This window comes from Oncorhynchus mykiss, chromosome 1, assembly GCF_013265735.2.
Source record: "Oncorhynchus mykiss isolate Arlee chromosome 1, USDA_OmykA_1.1, whole genome shotgun sequence".
In the NCBI taxonomy this organism is placed as follows: Eukaryota; Metazoa; Chordata; class Actinopteri; order Salmoniformes; family Salmonidae; genus Oncorhynchus; species Oncorhynchus mykiss.
The window spans coordinates 63597202-63620220 of NC_048565.1; the positions used below are offsets into that span (position 1 = coordinate 63597202).

At 43.6% G+C, this 23019-nt stretch overlaps 1 protein-coding gene across 2 annotated transcripts in view; it reads left to right on the plus strand.

Moving 5' to 3' along the window:
• The window catches only part of LOC110526778 (heparan sulfate glucosamine 3-O-sulfotransferase 1-like), a 33304-nt gene extending 31699 nt beyond the window's left edge, over window positions 1-1605 (plus strand). For both annotated transcript variants that reach the window (XM_021607977.2, XM_021607970.2), the window contains one exon: window positions 126-1605. In XM_021607977.2, coding sequence (XP_021463652.1) covers window positions 315-1220 — 906 coding nt within the window. In that variant the 5' untranslated portion in view covers window positions 126-314 and the 3' untranslated portion in view covers window positions 1221-1605. The remainder of the gene's footprint in view (window positions 1-125) is intronic.
• The last annotated feature ends 21414 nt before the right edge of the window (window positions 1606-23019 follow it).

Genomic DNA, 23019 nt, shown 5'->3' on the forward strand with positions numbered 1-23019 from the left:
CTTGCATTCTATTAATTACTGGAAAGCTTTGTCAGGTTAAATAAATTGCCTTCGGGCTATGCTAGCTTTTCATGATAATCAAATGGGAAGACCTAAGTACATTTTTCTTCCTTCTGTCTCTACAGATGTGCTCTGGACTGGCTGTGATTTCTCCTCCTCATGCTCGATGGCAGACGAAGACAGCCGCTCTGTCCACGTGAGCTTTGATCACAAAGAGATGGCTCTGATCCACAGCTAAACCTGATCCACTGCTCTCCTGTCTCTCTGACCGTCCCCTCTCCTCTGTTTTCCTCTTCTCGTCAACCTCCCTCACCATGGCCTGCTTGTTGGTGTCAGTGTTCCTCCTGGTTCTCCAGACTTATGCTGCCCCATCAGAGTTTGTTCAGAGCCTGGATCTGGGCCCTGGACTCACTGCCAACGTCACTCTGTCTCCACCCCCGGGGACTAGCAAACATGCCCCCCACAGCATCATCATTGGGGTGCGCAAGGGGGGGACACGCGCCCTGCTGGAGATGCTAGATATCCACCCTGAGGTCGCTGCCGCTGCCACAGAGGTGCACTTCTTCGACTGGGACGAGAACTACGCCAAGGGCTTTGACTGGTACCGTGAGCTGATGCCCTATTCCTACCCGCACCAGATCACAGTGGAGAAGACGCCAGGCTATTTCACCTCTTCCCTGGCGCCAGAGCGCATCCGTGCCATGAACTCCTCCATCAAGCTGCTGCTGATCCTGCGGGACCCAACTGAACGCGTCGTCTCAGACTACACCCAGGTCTACTTCAACCGCCTGGAGAACCACAAGCCAGTGCAGGCCATTGAGAATCTGCTGGTGCGCAGCGGAGCTCTCAACACCCGCTACAAGGCCATCCAGCGTAGCTTCTACGACGTGCATATGCGGAACTGGCTGCGCCACTTCCCTCTGGAGCAGATCCACATCGTTGATGGGGACACTTTGATCCGGGACCCCCTTCCCGAGCTGCAGAAAGTAGAGCGTTTCCTCAACCTGCCCCCCAGGATAATGTCGTCCAACTTCTACTTCAACCAGACCAAGGGGTTCTTCTGCATCCGGAGTGAGGGGCGAGAACGCTGCCTGCACGAGTCCAAAGGGCGCCCCCACCCGGCTGTCAACAGTACCGTGCTGCAACAGCTACGCTCCTACCTCCGGGAGCACAATCGTAACTTCTACCGCCTGGTGAAGCGCTCCTTTGACTGGCAGTAAGGCAGGGCACCCCTCTTCCTATGTGGACTAGTTCCTCCTGGCCCAGAGAAGACTTAGGAACCATTGCCCTGTTTAAGGACTGACTGACCAGTATTAAAGGGGCAATAGCACTTTACGAACTCTGACACCCAAACACTCCTGTCAATCGCCTTTTACTCTGCTCTGGTGTCAGCAGCGCAGTTCCACATTTACAAAATAAAGCAAGAACTTAAAATATAAACTAAACGTGGAAAAATGGCCAATCTTGATAAGTCATTCTCTGTACTGTACCGAACAAAAGTGACGCAGATTGTGGCAAAACAATTTTGTGAACCTGATGGATTTTTTTTCTGCTTTGTTTGATATTCTTGTACTTGATAATAAATTGTTCTGCTTTAAAAATGTACATTTCTCTTTTTGGTTCTTTGTGCTGCCCTCCAGATCCTAACCGGAGTTGTTTAGGGAGCATGCTAAGGTAGACTGAGGCATTAGGATAAGCCTTTGTTTCACTGCAGTGGAAGTAGGACATTCATGCAAGGGAAATGGTTGCCCTAGAGCGCCACTTTAGCATTACAGAAATCACTAATGGTTTGGACATTGAAGGTAGTGCCTGCAGCAAAAGGGGCCGAATCACGAGAGTCAGCAAGCTGAAGTCGGAGCTCTTCCTGTATTTTAGCACTGTTAAGTGTTCAACAGTTTGATCAGGCTGTAGAGGCAGCCAGTAAATCATATGTATTGGGGCCGTTCTCACTGGAGTAAACAGTAAACAGAAGAGTAGCCATTACTATTTTCATCAGGATTATTATCCTTGTTGATTAGCCTTTAAAGCGCAGGCGAAGCCAGGGAGACCACTGATGATTATGTGATCTCCCTACTGTCTGCTGGCTCTGACGGAGGCTAAATAAGTTCTCCCACCCCAGGGGTGACAGACATCGATGCTGGTGGCTTTTCCTTGCCAGCAGGAATAAAGGGGTGTGTTGGTCGGTCCACACTAAAAATAGGAGCCAATGTTTTTACACTCAATCTTACCATCTCACATTTACTGATACTTTATTGTGTTTATTGATATGTCCATTAGTGTATTCAACTGTAGTCTTGTTCTAAGGTTCCATCCAGCACATCCTCTCAGAATACTCAGTATTCTATTTTGACTTAAAGGAGCTGGTAGTGTTTCAAAAGTAATTTGTCATTGCTGTACTGGAACAAGGGATGTTATTACCCTATGTCTTCACTAGGGGGCATATAGGTCCTTCAGGAATAATATGAGGTGATGTGTCTGGACATGCTCTTTCAAGGGTTCCCCTTGTCAGTGGTGCAGGTGAAGAGGCTGTGACAGGGACCCGGTGACCCTTGCCAAGGCCTCACTGGGGCCTGCCCCATCGCCTGTGTTTCATGTGCCTGTTCACCTGGAAGAGAACACCCTGCCCTGCCTCCACAAGGAGGAGGCCCTGTCCAGGTCACCGAGCCATCTCAGCCGTGTGTGTACATGCTTCCAGCCCGCCCAGCACCCACCCACTAACCCCTTGTCTGATTGTAGACACGCGCCTGGTGTGTCATGCTTTGTGTACGTTTTGAGTAAATCCTAGCTCTACAAATGTTTTGTATAAAATTGCTAGATTTATGTTATTTCCATTACTCATTTGCATGCTTGTAAGAGGGAAAGGCATTTCACAGGGTTTCTAATACAAACTCACTGCCAGATCAATGAATAACCTTGTCTGGGATATATTCCTCTATCAACTGATGCGCCAGCGTCTCGACCGCTGCTTCAACACATCACAGCAGTGAGCATCTGCCTTGGGTCTCCAAGCTCCTTTCAATACAAAGCTGGCTATATGGTACAAAACTTTTTTTTTTTAAATTCAGACATGTCTGAGTGATATTCAGCTGTATGAAATCGCTCGGCTTTTTCATGTTGCGACAATGTCACCACAGGCAAGGAGGACAGTCGATTTGTTGCATGTTGGGTTGGATGCAAACGGCCTTGAGGGAGAGGTGTTCACCACAGAGACGTTAACTCTCTGTAGATCTTCACCCTAAACGAACTCTTTATCATGCAAGTTGATTGAGAAATGAACAATGGGGGGGAGGGTTGTGTGTTATTTTTTATTATTATTGGACACGGGAGGGTAGTGTATTCCCCCCCCCCCCCCTTCCCCCTGGTCTGTTTGCTCTTTTGCTGGTTTTACCATCACAAGTTCTTCCATCCTAGACAAATGTCCTCACCTGCTTTCATGCGCCTTCCCCATATCAAGATGTTCTGGTGCTTCTCTGATGCACTACGCTTTTCCGCACGTTACCTTTTTACTACACCACAGGTCGATATAGTCTACCAGTCTGTCTGCCTGGCCCTCTATCCACCAGTCATAGTGACAATGGAGGCACAGTAGGTGGATTGTCTGTCCAGATCTGCAATAGGCTAACTAGTAATCATACCTCGCATAAAAGCATTCAGAGCTGCACACATTTTCAATGTGACTGCACAAGAACAAACAGGAATAGGCTAACTGATCGGCGGTGGAGAGGCCAGATGCGTCATGGCCTATGAAATAACAGTGAAGACATGACATAAGCAGCTCAGAAAGCTCTTCGTTGTTTTCGCGCAGAGTTCAAAACTCTAGTCTAGGCTGTAAATTGCAGTGAAAAAAATGTCATTTGAATAACGGCCCAACAGCCCTGTGATTTCGATGTTTCATTCCATTTGGATCGGTTGTGGGTGTGCTCTCCACAGTTTTTATAAGGTCTAGAAAGGCACAGTAGCAGGCCAGTCCGGCTGTATTTTTCCCTTGAATACCAAGATGTGCTGTCTGTTGTGGGCTCTGCCTCCTCTCCAATCCGAGCGGCTATTCCTCTCGCACCTTGAACCCAAAGACTTCAATATAGCCTAAATACTGTCATTTTAACTTTTTCAAATGTATTACATTTGATATAGGGCATAATAAGCACAACCAGTCACAATGTGTTCATCTGATTAGGCTACTTCAAACGGCTCCTGTAGGCATGCACACGTCATCCAAAATATAATTCCAGCATCCTCGAAACGGGCTGACAACGACACCCTAAAGACTGGCAAGTGCGCTAGTCCATTGTCACTTTTGATTATGCCTGCACATCATGGTTCACCAGCAGCCCCAAACATGTAAAGAGTAAGCTACAGACCAGCCAAAACAAGCTTGTAAGAATTTTAAACAGCTAAGCAGGCCATCTGTGGGGGGAAAAAAAAGACTACTATTAATTCAACTTGGTCTGGTCCACAGAATTATCAGACTCAACCCCCAGGTACCTGCCAACTATTTTCCATTTGTTAGATATGTCCACCAGCATGGTACCAGTGACAGATACTCTAATATTCACTGTTTTTAAACATAAGTCTATTTGGTAAAAACATTTTTAGTTATATATATACAGGTGCTGTTGAGTAGCACAAACTACTGTGCCACAGCAACCCCAACGTTCAGCGTAAGAACTTGGTAATTAACTACAATGACCATCATCTATTGCGCCTGGTTTTTCTGCCGCCGACCTAGATGGATGCACTTTTACACCTGCTAAGAATTCAAGAGTAGGGTGACTCGCTTAGCGGGTCTCGATCACAGGGCACCAATGATGACCACCCACTGTCCAGATAAGGGATATCTCTAGGGCAGAGGAATTAAACTATTACTCTACAGGGTCTGGTGCTTGCTGGTTTTCCGTTCTACCTGATGATAAATTGTTGTTCTATCCTGCCCGAAAAAGCGTAATACCCACCAGCTGTATGTTATTCATGTCGTCGTTCAGCCACGACTCGGTCAAACATAAGATATTACAGTTTTTAATGTCCTCGTAGTTTGTCTATTTTATTATCCAGTGATTGTACGCTGGCTAATAGGACTGATGGTAAAGGCAGATTAACCCACTCGCCGTCGGATCCTTACAAGGCACCCGGACCTACGTCCCCGATATCTCCGTTACTTTCTCCTGCGAATGAGGGCCTTGCCGGGTGTCTGGAGTAAATCCTTTGCGTCCGACTCATTGAATAAAAAAGAATATTCTTGCAGTACGGGGTGAGTAATCGCTGTCCTGATATCTAGAAGCTATTTTCGGTCATACGAGATGGTGTCAGAAACATGAAGTACAAAATAAGTTACAGATATGCATAATAGCACAATTGGTTAGGGGACCGGAAAACGGCAGCCATCTCCTCCAGCGCAATTCTCCTAAAATCCAATCAATTGTTGAAATAAGTCAATCAAGTCAATGATCAAATATTGATTTAATTGTTAACTGACACAGACATTGTAGCAGTAAGACCTGAATGATCTTACATCCAAAAGGTTGTAAGTTCAAATCTAAGAGGAGGACATGTTGAGTTAAATGTTGGCGATGTTTATTTAGGGCCATCAGGCAATGTCCTGACAACTGATACAGTACACAGAAATGCAACATTCCCATGAAATGTGTCTAGAACACTAATAAACTCAGCAAAAAAAATAATGTCCCTTTTTCAGGACAGTGTCTTTTAAAGAGAATTTGTAAAAATCCAAATAACTTCACAGATCTTCATTGTAAAGGGTTTAAATACTGTTTCCCATGCTTGTTCAATAAACAATTAATGAACTTGCACCTGTGGAACAGTCGTTAAGACACTAACCGCTTACAGATGGTAGGCAATTAAGGTCACAGTTATGAAAACTTAGGACACTAACGAGGCCTTTCTACAAACTCTGAAAAACATCAAAAGAAAGATGCCCAGGGTCCCTGCTCATCTGCTTGAACGTGCCTTAGGCATGCTGCAAGGAGGCATGAGGACTGCTGATGTGGCCAGGGCAATAAATTGCAATGTCCGTACTGTGCGACGCCTAAGACAGCGCTACAGGGAGACAGGATGGGCAACTGCTCATCCTCACAGTGGCAGACCATGTAACGCCACCTGCACAGGACCGGTACATCCGAACATCACACCTGCAGGACAGGTACAGGATGGCAACAACAACTGCCCTAGTTACACCAGGTATGCACAATCCCTACATCAGTGCCCAGACTGTCCGCAATAGGCTGAGAGAGGCTGGACTGAGGGCTTGTAGACCTGTTGTAAGGCAGGTCCTCACCAGACATCACCGGCAACAGCGTCGCCTATGGGCACAAACCCACCGTCGCTGGACCAGACAGGACTGACAAGAAGTGCTCTTCACTGACGAGTCGCGGTTTTATCTCAGCAGGGGTGGTGGTCGGATTCGCATTTGTCGTCGGGGCCGTCATAGTCTGGGACGGTGTGTCACAGCATCATCGGACTGAGCTTGTTGTCATTGCAGGCAATCTCAACGCTGTGTGTTACAGGGAAGACATCCTCCTCCATCATCCTCCACCCTTCCTGCAGGCTCATCCTGATCTGACCCTCCAGCATGACAATGCCACCAGCCATACTGCTCATTCTGTGCGTGATTTCCTGCAAGACAGGAATATCAGTGTTCTGCCATGGCCAGCGAACGGCCTGGATCTCAATCCCATTGAGCACGTCTGGGACCTGTTGGATCGGAGGGTGAGGACCAGGGCCATTCCCCCCAGAAATGTCCAGGAACCATGATGGAAGAGTAAGGTAACATCTCACAGCAAGAACTGTCAAATCTGGTGCAGTCCATGAGGAGGAGATGCACTGCAGTACTTAATGCAGCTGGTGGCCACACCAGATACTGACTCTTACTTTTTGATTTTGACCCTCCCCCTTTGTTCAGGGACACATTATTCCATTTCTGGTAGTCACATATCTGTGGAACTTGTACAGTTTATGTCTCAGTTGTTGAATCTTGTTATCTTCACACAAATATTTACACATGTTAAGTTTGCTGAAAATAAACACAGTTGACAGCTAGAGGGCGTTTCTTTTTTTGCTGAGTTTAAATTATGTTGTGAGAACATGGCAACCGTGTTCTGTGTGTGTTTGATGTGACCTTGTTGGAATACTCTCCTTACACTCAGAAAACTGGACACATGAATGTTCTTGAAACGTCCCCATAAAACGCATCTAGAACATGAATGTTGTGTATTCTGAGAACATTTTAACAATGTCCTAGAGAAGAGAACATTCCCTTGATGTAAAACATCACTTTAACACCAGGACATGCTAAAAAAGTTTTCTAGCAAACAGAATGTAACCCTAACTAATGGAAAAACTGGACACTCAAACATTAGGGGAACATTACGGGTAGCATTACAAATACATTCTCTCTCCCTGGAATTGTTAGCTGGGCTGAGAGATTGAGAGATGAGAAGAAAGAACACAAAACAACATTTTTAAACTGATCATATGTAAATGATGAAACACTGCACCTCATAAGGTTTACACCTCCGCTCTGTGTGTTTACCTATTTGTTTGTGGATTTTAAATTGCCTTCACAGTGCAGAGGGCTTGGTTTTTGATGTGATCCCATAGCGGCCTTTACTGAGAGGGGGAAAGCAGCTGCATTTAGGTCACAGGGAGGGGAAAGGAGGCATGTCTCTGCTCATCTGGGCCCTCAGCATAAAAGCCCTGTGATTTATTAATTTAGATGACAAGGGAACATGTAGATGTTGGAGTAGTAGGTGTAACATCAGGGGCACACGGGGTAAATGTGCGGTAAAACCTGACTGGCTGCAGTAAAAAGCCAGACTGTGTTTATGAGGGTGACTGAATTACCTCTCATATTTACCCCCCCCCCAAAAAACGTATTCCTTACCATACCGTCTTATTATACCATATTTTGTTAATGAGTGGTGAGCGTGAAAGTCAGACATGCTGTGTGGATGGGTGTTTTGTGTGGAAGAGAGTAGGCCGACAGTCAAGTGCACCTTTCACACTGATGTTTCCTTGTGTGGTCACTGGGCAATGCTCCAATGGGCTTTCATGTGGTGAATGGATGGGCTCATGCATACTAAATGTTCTCAGCATAATGTCTGAATGTTGATAGATAAACTCTGTTTTGGAGCTGAAACCCCTCAGTTCTCTCTCATTTCTCCACTTCACCATTCACCCCTACCCCAGGAGTTCCTGTCTATTTACATTCGGGGCTGGCAGAAATGTGGCGGGAGGGATTCCACTCCAGAATGAGAAATCAGTTCCCATCTGAGCGAACTGTTTAGCTTTTAGTCCTGCTCAGATTTTTCCTCTGCCAAACAACAACCGTCTGAGTGAACAGGCTAGTCATGGCAAACAGTATCATCTCAACGCAAGGTAAAGACGTGAGTAAGACCTTTAAGCAGGTCAACATTCACCAGGCCGCTGGGCCAGACGGATTACCAGGACGCGTACTCAGAACATCCACCGGCCAGCTGGCAAGTGCCTTCAATTACATTTTCAGCCTCACCCTGACCCAGTCCGTAATATCTACATGTTTTAAGCAGACCACCATAATCCCTGTGCCCAAGAACGCCAATGTAACCTATCTAAATGACTGTTGCCCCGTAGCAATCATATCTGTAGACATGAAATGCTTTGAAAGGCTGGTCATGGCTCACATCAACACCATCATCCCAGACACCCTGGACCCACTCTAATTCGCATAGGGCCCGATTCAGACTTAGGAAATGTACGCCTTTCCAATACACTTCTTAGTAGTTTTTAGTAGGTATTCAGACTTTCCTTATGCAGGTGCATAATGGGCTTTGCATGTGGTTCCCTTGGGCACGCTGAATACAATTTACTCAACTGCTGAAAATAGTCCCAAATTGCTGGCCACCAGATTTTCTCGTGGAGTTTTCATTTAGTAGGGTTTTCAGTGCATTATCTAAAGTCATCCCTTTAAATTTGGTGTACCATTTTTATTTCATTTTTTTAAATCTCGACGGACTCACAAAAATATATGGAGAGAAAGGTTTAAGGATATTAGGGATCAATTAAAGAAAGCTATGCAAATATGCATATTTGTCACCTTAAGCACTAACTAGACGTTTTAAAAATACCCTGACCTTGTATATTATTAGGGGTTAAACTATTTCTGAATAATACAAAAACTAATTTGGACAAATATATTATCCTCACTCTTAATGGATCAGGGTAGCCTAGTGGTTAGAGCGTTGGACTAGTAACCGGAAGGTTGCAAGTTCAAACCCCCGTGCTGACAAGGTACAAATCTATCGTTCTGTCCCTGAACTGTTCCTAGGCCTTGGTTGAAAATAAGAACTTCTTCTTTACTGATTTGTCTAGTTAAATAAAAATAAATCTGTGATGGCAATAGTTGAGTCGTTGTGAAGCGTGCTCCAGGTTTAAACTCCTACGTATGGTTTGCGTTCCATAACGAGTGTAATACATTATCCTAATACACTATTTCTAGCGATCCTCTGGAACAACCACACGAACGTGACAGAGGAAAGGTCAACTAACGATGTAATGGAATGAACACTTAAGTCCGTGACCGGTATACATGTATCTGGGTAAAACTGACTGTGCCTACCGATATTGGCTTAATACATTACAACTTGAAAAAATGCTGATAAGTCTAGGCATATAATTAAAAACATTCTAGAAATCATGAATCAACTTGACAGGTTTGGCGTTTTCATTTGTCATTTGCGCTTGACTACAGAAGCCTATAGCCTGGGTCTCAAAATTTCACCCCAAGTTATGAGGCCAGCGTTTCATAAACTGCGCTGTGGAAAAAGTGATACGTTGATATGCTTCAATTTGCTGCCATATGACTGGTTTCACATTTGTCCCCAGCGATCATAAGGTAAAATGTATCTAAAATAAGTCAAAAGTTTGGACACACCTACTCATTCCAGGGTTTTTCTTTATTCTTACTATTTTCTACATTGTAGAATAATAGTGATGACAGCAAAACTATGAAATAACACATATGGAATCATGTAGTAACCAAAAAAGTATTAAACAAATTAAATATATATTTTATATTTGAGATTCTTCAAAGCAGCCACCCTTTGCCTTGATCACAGCTTTGCACACTCTTGACATTCTTTCAACCAGCTTAATGAGGTAGTCACCTGAAATGCATTTCAATTAACAGATGGAATTTCTTTCCTTCTTAATGCGTTTGACCCAATCAGTTGTGTTGTGACAAGGTAGGTGTGGTATACAGAAGATAGCCCTATTTGGTAAAAGACCAAGTGCATATTATGGCAAGCAAAGAGACATGACAGTCCAGCATTACTTTAAGACATGAAGGTCAGTCAATATGGAAAATTTCAAGGACTTTGAAAGTTTATTTAAGTGCAGTTGCAAAAACCATCAAGCGCTATGATGAAACTGACTCTTATGAGGACCGCCACAGGAAAGGAAGACCCAGAGTTACCTCTGCTGCAGAGGATAAGTCATTAGAGTTAGCAGCCTCATACATTTCAGCCCAAATAAATGCTTTGCAGAGTTCAAGTAAGTAACATCTCAACATCAAGTGTTCAGAGGAGACTGCGTGAATCAGGCCTTCATGGTCGAATTGCTGCATAGAAACCACTACTAAAGGACACCAATAAGAAGAAGAGACTTGCTTGGGCCAATAAACACGAGCAATGGACATTAGACTGGTGGAAATCTGTCCTTTGGCCTGATGAGTCCAATTTTTTTTATTTTTGGTTCCAACCGCAATGTCTTTGTGAGACGCAGAGTTGGTGAACGGATGATCTCCCGCATGTGTGGTTCCCACAGTGAAGCATGGAGGAGGTGTGATGGTGTAGGGGTGCTTTGCTGGTGACACTGTTTATTATCTATCCTGTTGCCAAGTCACTTTACCCTTACCTACTGTATATGTAAATAATGTATCTACCTCAATTACGTCGTACCCCTGCACATCGACTCTGTACTGGTACCCTGTCTGTGTCGAAAAGTTATCGTTACTTATTGTATTTCTATTCCTCTTGTTATTATTTTTAGATCATTTTCGTAGGTTTTCTCTCTGCAATGTTGGGAAGGGCCCACAAGTAAGCATTTTACTGTTACTCTAAACTTGTTGTTTTACAAAGCACGGGACAAAAACATTTTGATTTGATTTAAAGCTGCCCTGACGCTCAGGAGCCAAGTGTCACATACAAGCTATTTCCATCTGCAAATGGGCTAAGGGGAGGGGGGGTGAGCTCCGGGGGGATGATGGATAGGAAAAGGGCAGGGGTCGTATGTATCACGTATCTCAGAGTAGGAGTGCTGATTTAGGATTTTAGCCTTTTTAAGCCCAGCTCAGATCCAACAGTCGACATGAGGACAGATAGGACGACTCAAAATTAGCCAGTTTTAGAATGTTGTATTGTCGAACAGTTAACTGCAGACGGGGCATTCAGATCAGAAAAGATGAGATGCGTAGTTGAGACCGTTTCCACTGTAACGTGACTCTTTTTTTTAACAGTTGTTGGAAGCCATGGGAGTCTACAGCCATGTCTGAGGACTAAAATGACACAAGAGTGTCCTAGCACTAACCAAGCACTGATCGGCACAGCACAGTACTGACGTGTTGAGTCTTGGAACCTCCAGCAGCCCGACGTGAGACGTTCTAAAGCTAGACCGCTCAGCTCAAGCTCAGCGTAGTACAGAACAGCTGACCACTGTACTGCACAACCACTGAAGTACGAGACACCAAACAGCCACCTCCATTGTATCGATTTGTCAATACTGTTACATCAGACAGAAGGAAAAGCACAAGTCTACATACACATCAAACATACCCAGATATGAATGTGCTGTGTGTTACCAACAATTGATCTTAGTTTGGGCTGCACCGTCCTTTCAACCCAGCACTGATTGACCTCCTTGGTCATCTAAAATATGAACATGTTGAGCTTGATGGGAGGGAAGGAGCTCAAAGTGTTCTGTTGTAACTAGGCCAGTAGCCTTCACAGTGACCCATTTACTATTCCCATGACAAAAGGAATTGCCCAAAATGTGTCCAGTGACTTGAAACGTGTTGTCAAATCAGACTGATTTGCCCTGTTTTGTTAGACAATGGGGAAAGAAGCGGGATTTCATATTAGGTAACTAAATGTGCGCACACACGTCTTAGCTAACAACAAACGTTCCCACAACTTTAAAGAATGTCCCTTTAATAGTTTCATTTGTTAATTAACTAACGTTGTTATAGGAGTATTCCAGTGACGTTCAAGGAATATTTCCAAGAAACCATTCTCTTAATGTCATATAACTTAACTGAGAATAATGGTTACCATGTTCTCAGAACTTAAGACATTAATGTTCTAGACATGTTTCATGGGAATGTTGCTATAACATTCATGTGACTCCAACATACTCAGAACATGGTTGCCATGTTCTCGACACAATGAATGAGAACATTCATTGAACATGTCACTGTTGACGAGCCAATCAAGGTAAACCACAGCTCCAGTCACAGCTCTTTATTGGTTGGCAAGGTTAGGGATACTCACAGACACTGCTTTTAACTTTGCATACCAGATTACATTGTGTGTTTATACAGTCATTCTTATTTCACATGCCCTCACCTGGGATTTGAACTCACAACCTTTTGATTCATAGTACTCCGAGTTTCCTGCTATGCCACCGTGTCCGTCTCAGGTATCAATTAATCTGACTATTCTCACCATTGATTGTATTTATTCATGTCAGCAATTGAAGCGCTTTCTGTACAGTTGTCAAATAATGATGGGCCATATTAACCTGTTTTATTAATACTCCTGAATCACTTTGTATAGATAGGCCCTACCCAGAAACCCTCCTTCTTAGATCTAAAACAACTTGATAGGTGTAGAGGGTGAATGCTCTCTTAAAAGTACACTCAAGAAAATATTTGATTGAGTGTACTATTAAGACAGCATTCACCCTATTGCTTACACCGATCAAGTTGTTTTAGATCTAGGAAGGAATATTTAGGGTTTCTTCTGGACAGGGCCTAACTATACTGGCCAGGGCATTGGTGCCCTGCGTTTGACACCTGCTAGGGGAGTCACCGTACCTTCCCATTCTTAGCAATATATGTTGATGTCATTATTGCCATTTTGAATTGCATTGATCAGGCATTTCAATTGTTTATATGAACATTTTGTTAGAACACTTGGAAATATTTACCAGGCCACCAGCACTGATGACGAACAAACCAACCACTGTCCCAATCGGGGATCTCTAGGGCCTGTGCTTATTGGGCCCGTAAAGTTAGGCCTTGTCCAGAATAAACACTAAACCCTTGCTCCCTATCTACTTGTTGTAGATCTGAAACAACTTGATAGGTGTAAGCAATAGGTTGAATGCACTTTTAAGTAAAGTAAATCTCCGCTCTGTTAAAAGTAAACTCAAGAAAAAACTTTTATTGCTCATAGTGATTCAGGAGCTATCGTTGAAACAGGTTAATATGCCCCACCAACATTAGACAACTATTCAGAAAGCCCATATTAAATTGTTGAAATAAGTCATATCCATGATGAGAAAATAGTCCAATTAAGTGCTAACTGACAGAGATGTAGTGGAGTTGCAAAAAGAGCTGAATGTTAACTGAGAGGTTGTGAGTTGAAATCCCAGGTGGGGACATATTGACTAATAATTGCATAAATGATGATGGAGTATTCTCCTAACCTTTAGAAAACAGGATACAGGAGTGTTCTTGCAACATTCTCATGAAGTGTCTAGAACATGATTGTATATGCTGGGAATACTGTAAACACGTTCTAGGTCAGTTCTGCTTGACATTAAGGGAATGTTAATCTAACTTTAACACCAACACATTCTAAAAAAAGGTTCTCAAAAGGCTTTTGCTAACATTGATAGAATGTTCCCCCTAACTAAATTTAAAAAAGGACCAAAACATTAGGGGAACATTACGGGTGACATTACAAAAACGTTCTCTCTCCCTGGAATTGTTAGCTGGGATCCGAGCATGCACCCACACACGCAGTCTCACACACACAATAACAGATTTAATGATAACCCCTGCTCAGGTCACGTCTGGAAGATAAACCTGCCCGGTCGGTTGTGTGTGGTATCTGGCCAACCCGACCACTGCCTCGTTAAAAAGGACATTTAAAAGGAGACAACGAAGGAAGGAGAAAAGGTTGTTTCTTCCCTTTAGCCCTTCTAGTGTTCAGAGTTTGGTATCAACAACTGTGTGCCAGGGTTATTTGTGGACATGTGAGTGACGGCACTCTGGAAAAAAACAACAGTACAATGGGAAGTCGCCAGGCTCAAAGTAAAAGGAGAGCCTTTGTTTATGAATTGAGAAGACAAAAAAAAAAACATTTTCCACATTGGAGATTTGCTCAAATATCAACAGTTTTACCAGGTCACTTTTAAACCACGTGCACCAAAAAGTTAAATCAGATATTTTCACCAAGCTTCTCTCCTGCACCACTAAAAAAACACTGTGAATGTCTCCTCCTTATTACGGCCTCCTGCTAAATTAACCCTGTGGCAAACCACATAAGGAAAGGCTAATAACACCCCCTTCCAAATTGAATATGAGATTCAAGGTCAACTAAACAGAGAGACACAAATTTGCCTGTTTGTTGTCGTGTCAGCCGCCACAGAGCCAGTTACAGGTTTTAGTAGAGCAGTAACACGTCCCTGACACTGTAGCCTGTGGATCAAACTGGTTATTTGACTGACAGCTCATTAACAACCTTGGAAAGGGAGAAAGTATCTGAAATCAAAGTAACACTTTTTTTTTGTGTGTGTGTGTTTTTTTTTTACAGATGCCTTCCAGGTGGTGGTAAAGTGACAGGGGACACATTGAAGGACTAAACATTAGCCCCGTTTATAACTGGTTCTAACATGCACCCGTTTCCCTGATCTTGTCCACATTCTGATTGTGCCCACATTTTTAGACCGATGTAGACAATTAAAAGACACATTGTGATCTGACTTTGATCCGATCTTCCTGACCTCCTCCAGAGGTCGTCAGGCACGCGTTGGCTGTGTTTATACAGGCAGCACAATTCTAATATTTTTCTTCTTTTTTTAATAATCTGATCTGCTCTAATGCCAGTAATTGGGCAAAAATATCAGAATTGAGTTGCCTGTGGAAACACAGCCCTTGTGTCTGGATATCTTACAAGTGTAGATAGAAACCAGGAAATCTGGTCACAGTGCAGACACAGTGGACGGATAAGAAACACGTTTTAATACCACGTGTAGACACATTTTTAAAAATGGGGGCACAATCAAATGGTGGAGCATATCAAGACACAGGACGCGTGATCGCGCCATGTATAAACTAGGCTATTGAGATAGATGAAAAGAGAACATAACACTGTGGCCGGCCTTGGGAGGTTGCTCTGGGCAGGGTCATCCTGACCTATGCTTTGATTATCCTTGATTGGTTATGTAAGTTCACAACTGGTTGCAAGTATTTTCAAGGATATGGGACTGAATTACTCAATCCAAAAGCACATTCTATTCATGGAAAAACATACATTTTGGAGACATTTTCCTCATATCTGTGCAGCTCTGAAGAAAGTGGAAGGAAAATTATGAACTGAACTGCAACGGTGTTCCGGTTTCTTGTGAAATAGCCCTGAAATGTCACAGTACCAGTACATTACCAGTCAAAGTTTGGACACACGTACTCATTCAAAGGTTTTTCTTTATTTTTACTATTTTCTACATTGTAGAATAATAATGAAGACATCAAAACTATGAAATAACATATATGGAATCATGTAGTATCCAAAAAAGTGTTAAACAAATCAAAAAATATTTTATATTTTTCAAATTATCCACCCTTTGCCTTGATGACAGCTTTGTACACTCTTGGCATTCTCTTAACCAGCTTCACCTGGAATGCTTTTCTAACAGTCTTGAAGGAGTTCCCACATATGCTGAGCACTTGTTGGCTACTTTTCCTTCACTCTGCGGTCCAACTCATCCCAAACCATCTCAAGTTGGTTGAGGTCGGGTGATTTGTGGAGGCCAGGTCATCTAATGCAGCACTCCATCACTCTCCTTATTGGTCAAATATCCCTTACACAGCCTGGAGGTGTGTTGGGTCATTATCCTGTTGAAGAAAAAAAAGATAGTCCCACTTAGCGCAAACCAGATGGGATGACGTATCGCTGCAGAATGCTGTGGTAGCCATGCTGGTTAAGTGTGCCTTGAATTCTAAATAAATCACTGACAGTGTCACCAGCAAAGCACCATCACAACTCCTCTATGATTCACTGTGGGAACCACACATGCAGAGATCATCCGTTCACCTACTCTGCATCTCACAAAGACATGGTGATTGGAACCGAAAATATCAGATTTGGACTCATCAGACCGAACAACAGATTTCCACTGGTCTAATGTCCATTGCTCGTGTTTCTTGGCCCAAGCAAGTCTCTTCTTATTGGTGTCCTTTAGTAGTGGTTTCTTTGCAGCAATTTGACCATGAAGGCCTGATTCACAGTCTCCTCTGAACAGTTGATGTTAAGATGTGTCTCTTACTTGAACTCTGCAAAGCATTTATTTGGGCTGCAATCTGAGGTGCCGTTAACTCTAATGTACTTATCCACTGCAGCAGAGGTAACTGATTCTTCCTTTTCTGTGGTGGTCCTCATGAGAGCCAGTTTCATCATAGTGCTTGATGTTTTTTACGACTGTACTTGAAGAAACTTTCAAAGTTCTTGATATTTTCCATATTGACTGACCTTCATGTCTTAAAGTAGTGATGGACAGTTGTTTCTCTTTGCTTATTTGAGCTGTTCTTGCCATAATATGGACTTGGTCTTTTACCAAATAGGGTTATCTTCTGTATACCAACCCTACCTTGTCACAACATAACTGATTGGCTCAATCGGATTAAGAAGGAAAGAAATTACACAAATTAACTTTTAACAAGGCACGTGTGTTAATTGAAAAGCATGGCGCACGCACACACACACACACACACACACACACACACACACACACACACACACACACACACACACACACACACACACACACACACACACACACACACACACACACACACACACACACACACACACACACACACACACACACACACACACTAGCAGCAGTACATTGTACATGGTGTCACCACCCAGCCAGGGCAGTCGACCTCCCTCCTTCCTTCTCAACCAGTATCAGTGTCTTAGAACGTCCTGTTCCCTGGAGACGACCCAGCCACATCACCTTATCTATGGGTTCCCATCACTGAAAGAAGCGCTTTCAGTCCTCACCATATGTATTTGGACAGTGAAGCTAACATTGAAATGTTGGCTCTATACTCCGGCATTTTGTATTTGAGATTTAAAAAAATGTTTTTAGTACAGAATGTCAACTTTCATTTTCGGGTATTTTCATACAGTATATGTCATATGTACCATTATGTTTCATACCATTTAGACACAAAAGCATTCACTTTATGTATCTCGTCTCCCCCATTTGAAGAAGTCATAGTTTTTCACCTACCTTGTACTAAAGCATTCTAAAGTTTAGTATTTGGTCCCCTATCTCCTGCACACAACGACCGCGTCAAGCGTGCAACTCTGCGTACTCGTTGGATGCAGGGGCAGTTTTGTTTTGGCTATGTTTTGGTTTTGTCCAATAGTAACTGAATGGCGGATGATGTCTGGAGTCATTTCTTTCTATGTGAGGAGAGAAGATCTTTCTGAATACTTCAAAAAGAATTCCGGTAATTCCACGATTAGGGAAACAAACACGAGGAAAGAAAGTTACAGAGGCTACAACAAAAGATGCTAACCTTTCACCATCACCAATGACAAGGGAGGTTAGCATGTTGGGAGGAGTGTGGTCTTTCTGGCTCTGTAACTCTCTCACCCATCATTATTTGTGATCCATTCATGATTCCTAATCATGGCAGCATCCACCAGAAACATCTTCTATATTCACTGACAAAAACAGTTACTATTGGATGAGACATGAGCCAAAAAAGCATAGCCAAAAACCAACTGCAAATGCATCTGAGTCACAAGCATGCACAGTATACGGGGCCATATACTCAACATTTGACTACTGTAATACACTGTAAGTAAAAGGTGACATGTTGTGCTGTCTCCTCATATTCATCATTTGATCCAAATTAATATCCAAATTGCTTGAGTATAGAGCCAAAATGTAAATGTTTGGTTCACTGTCGAAATACATATGGTGAGGACTGTATGTTATCACTGCACTGGGTTGAAAGGGGAAGGGGGAAAGGGGGGAGTTGGGAGTCCCGCTGAACAATGCTTCACCTGTGTTTCCCATGTCCATGAGTTATCTGCTGCCTGTCTGCTAGAGCTTGGTGCACACAGCTCTCAATGCGCTGTGGGCCACAGAGGGGGGGGGGGGGGGGGGGGGGGGGACGACTGGAGAACTGGAGAAAGAGAAAGCTCAGAACTGGAGGAATGTCATAACAAGAAACAGCCAGCGACCTTCACATCTCCCCTCTTCAATCCGACGGAGGGGAGGGAGAGAAGAGGAGTGAGAAAGAGAGATAAAGATTTCCATTTCCAACAACCACTCAATTGTTCTGTTCATGTCGTAGTTCACATGCCTTTTAGAGCCTCGAACACATCTAAAAACAGAGCAAATTGAAATACTTACTATTCAAATTCAATAGCGTAGGGAGAGGGGAAACGAGAGATCAGAGGACGGGGGGGGGGGGGGGGGGGGGGGGGGATACGAAATAAGAAGGGCAGAATGGGGAAACGTGGGGCCTCGATGCCCACGCAGGATAAATATAATGCTGCTCGTCAAGACTTTCAAAGGCGTGCAGAGGGAAAGAACAAGCTAGACCATAGGATGTGTGAACTCTACATGTTTCGCTAATCAGTGTTTGATCTTTTAATGGCAGCGTTAGAGCACTATTAGCGGAAATCAAAACCATCTAAGCTAGGCAGCGCAGGTATCATCGTGAAACTGACGTATCGGGATTCAAGGACCAGATGGTGCCGTCTCAAACAAGAGGGTGCGTTCACTTTCTACCTATCGCACAGTGAAGTAGTACGCCAAGTAGTCTGATGTTCTCACTTCACTACAGTCATGTCAAGGTTGTTCCCATCTCTCTCGCCCTATAGTATATACTGGGGAGCACAGTTGGCTGATTGCACCTTCATTGGGGTGGACGGGCTCATAGTACTGGCTGGAACGACGTTCACGGAATGGTATGAAGCTCGTTTTGCACAGGGTTTCCATGTGTTGAAAAACGATCCCATTTATTCCATTCCAGCCATTGTTATGAGACGTCCCCGTTCCCCTAGCAGCCTCCTGTGCTGGGGAGGCCCTTGTTCAATCACGAGAAGGCATGTTGGAATTCATCTACTCAAAAATGCAACATCTACTGTGTGGAAACAGAAGTGGACTCAATGTCATGTACCTTCAGAAATGACCACTCTCACTGCACATTACAGCTTTCGATTGAATGATACCTGTTAGATAACGGGGACTAAAACCTCACATGGATTTCACTGTCAGCCTGTAACTTTTCTACAACAATCCCAGCTGCTCCATCACATAATAAAGATTTGAACAATTCAAATTGTCTCCGCTTGTATAGTTCTTGCTGTAAACATTCCATTCGGCACACTGCAATTAAGATGTTATTCTATTCATACAGAATAATTCACTGTGCTCCTGTATCCATCTGAGAGTCCTTTGTTTTGGATGGGGACAGACGTGCCACAGGGGTGCCGAGGTACTCATCAGCATTGCTGAACAGTGGGGTGAAAGAGAGAGTCCCTAGCCTGGCGCTCCATGGGAAACCTGGGGACCCTCTGCCTTTAAAGTGGTAATTTGCCCAGGCCGGAGGGAGGCATGCGATGAAATTGAAATGTCTTTGACGCGGGACTGACAGCACTGACAGGTGTTGTTGTCTATCTGAACCACCTTTGGGCAGGAAGTGAGGAGAGAGGAGAGACGCCGAGCGGATTTCACAAATCAAAACATCCTCCACCAAATTGAACACTGTCGGACCGGTAGGCTACGGACAGGGATTTGGTTTAGTCTGGTAAATCTGGTGAAGAACAAAGTCAAGTGAATGAGCCAGAGAGAACGCTTGACCATGATCTGTCTAAATGAGGGCCTGCAATGATTTTGACCTCAGGCAAGGCCTTTAGTTGAATTAGTATTAGCTGTAATGTGTTTTTAAGACTTGGGTAATGATATCTGATAACTAAGGTAAGAGAAGACAGGAGAAGGAAAAGGAGGAACAGTACTGTGGGCAAGAAGGAGTAACCTTAACTCAGCCAGGAAGAGAGAAAGTCTTGTCAGCAATGTTAGCAGGGGGAGTATACAGTATCATATAGTTTTGCTGATATCATGAACACTTCTGACTGTGAGACAGCCGGGGGTTCAACCTCAACACTTCAACATGAAGTGAACTGGTGCATCTCAGTTGGTAACAGCAACACAACAGTTGGTGACAGGTAGCATAGTTGTTAGACCTTTGGGCCAGTATCCGAAAGGTTGCTGGTTCAAATACACCGTGCTGTTAAGGTGATCTGTCGATGTGCCCTTGAGCTTAATCCTAATTTGCTCCAGGGGTGCCGTACTACTATGGCTGACCCTGTAAAACAGCACATTTCACTGCACCTTTCCCTTTTATGTGACAATAAAACAGTTGTAATTATTTGTATTATTATTCCCACAGCAAACACATACACAACATAAAAATGTACTTTCCAGAAGTAGCTTTGCATAAAAGCTACTGCTAGTGAAACAGTCAGTGAACTACAATGAGAAGGGCCATGAAAAAGGTATTTACAAACAAGGAAGCAGCCACATTATTACTATATTAAATAAGTGACATATTCATCAGACTGTATAATGAGTTTAAGCACGGTTCACTTGAAAGGCCGAGCTATGAGCACTCTGTACTATAACACATTACTACCCCTCATTCCTCATTTACTGTACAGAAATGATTTGAACTGATGAGGTCATGAGTTTAGTTAGTCTCTCTCTCTCTCTATCTCTCTTGCTCTCTCTACAAGACTTCAAACAGCAAGAAGAACACCGTTTTACCAGGTTCGACTCAGGCCACCTAGTCTCTCTCCTATCTCAACCTTTCACTCTCGGCATTGCTGCAGGAATTAAAGATAAATAGTTCAACATTGGAATTGTAAGTGGTCTGTTCTGTAAAAACACCAAGAACCAAGAAAACATATTTAGTGAATGCATGTCAGTGTCAGCCATAAACCAAATGCTTTGTAAAAGCCCAAAATCCACGACTTGAAGAAATGGCAGATATATCGTCTGTGGTCCAATCAAAACACATGTATATTAACACTTTTGTAGTCATTGTTCATTTGAGCACAACAAACACCTCAAATGGGTTCTAAAAATGCTGAGAAACATGTTTACGCTGTGTAGCAAGTAAGGTTATGTAAGGTAATGTAAGGTTATGTAAGGTAATGTAAGGTTATGTAAGGTAATGTAATGTAAGGTTATGTGAGGTAATGTAAGGTAGTGTAAGGTTATGTAAGGTTATGGAAGGTAATGGAAGGTTATGTAAGGTAATGGAAGGTTATGTAAGGTAATGTCACCCACCTAATATCTCAAACTGTTACTTCCTTCAAAATATAATGCCAAGCACCTTTTGTTGCCCAATTCTGAGATGGAAGACAGTTTCACTTAACTCCATCAAATATAAAACTCTGCAAAAACAAAAGGAGAAATCTAAAATGCTGCATGTTTACGGGTAGCCAATTCAAAGGGGTCTCTTGAGGACTGGGAGTAAAATTAGTCAGGGTATTCAATCAAAGTGAACTGTAAGCAACAACAGGACAGGTAACTATTCTGTTTAGCAGGCTGTTCATACAGTACAGTATACTAGAGAGTGAAAGAGACAGGGAGAGAGAGAGAGAGGGGGGGGGGGGGGGAGTGGGAGACAGAACGAGAGAGACAGAAAGAGAGAGGACGTGGGAAATGGAAAGAAAGAGAAAGAGGAGAGAGAGAGACTGAGAGAGAGGGTGAAAGGAAAGGAAAGGAAAGGCCATGGGCCACATGGATTTGTGCATAAGAGCAGTGCTACCATCCAGCGTTTGAATCTGCTGCCTCCCAGTGGTGATTGTGGAAAGCTGTCAAAGTTTGAACATGATGGATGGTGGAGACAGAGTCCAGAGCAGTGGTTTACACAACAGTTTTCACAATAAATCTATACATCACTAGAATAGCCTGAAACATATTGACTGAGGGTATGCCCATCATTGTTTGAACCGTGTTCTTAGTCTGTCAGAGTCCATTCTAAATAGTTCCCCACACTGCTGTACAAAAGCTAAACTTGAACAGATTTTCCTGGCCTGGTTAGGATATGGTCATGTATGGATATGGCCATGTGAGGATATGGTCATGTATGGATATGGCCATGTAAGGATATGGTCATGTATGACAGGACGTCCGATGACAACTTCTATGATACATGAACACCTCTTAGTACAAAACCAGAAGAGGAGTGCAGTTTCACACAGTTTCATTTCGGTCTGGTGAGAGGGTATGTGTTGGCCTCTGGCCTTGACATACCAGAACGCCCCTACTGCTACACTGTGTGTGTGTGTGTGTGTGTGTGTGTGTGTGTGTGTGTGTGTGTGTGTGTGTGTGTGTGTGTGTGTGTGTGTGTGTGTGTGTGTGTGTGTGTGTGTGTGTGTGTGTGTGTGTGTGTGTGTGTGTGTGTGTGTGTGTGTGTGCGCGCGTGCGTGTGTGCGTGCGTGTGTGCGCTAAAGAGAGAGAGCACATCAGTGCGCGTGCAATGCATGTGTGTGTACTGTATGAATGTGTGTGCATTTGTGTGTGTGCATGGGTATACTATGTTGGTGCCTGCACACACACTCGTGTGTGAATGTCTCACCTCAGCACATCCTGAGAGTCCTTGTCCGAAGACCTTGAGGAGTACTAAAGCATGGGGCCTCTCCTGGGAGGGGGAGAGAAAGAGACCCTGAACCGATAAGAGACATTTCAGCCCGTAGGAACGAGGTGTCCTAA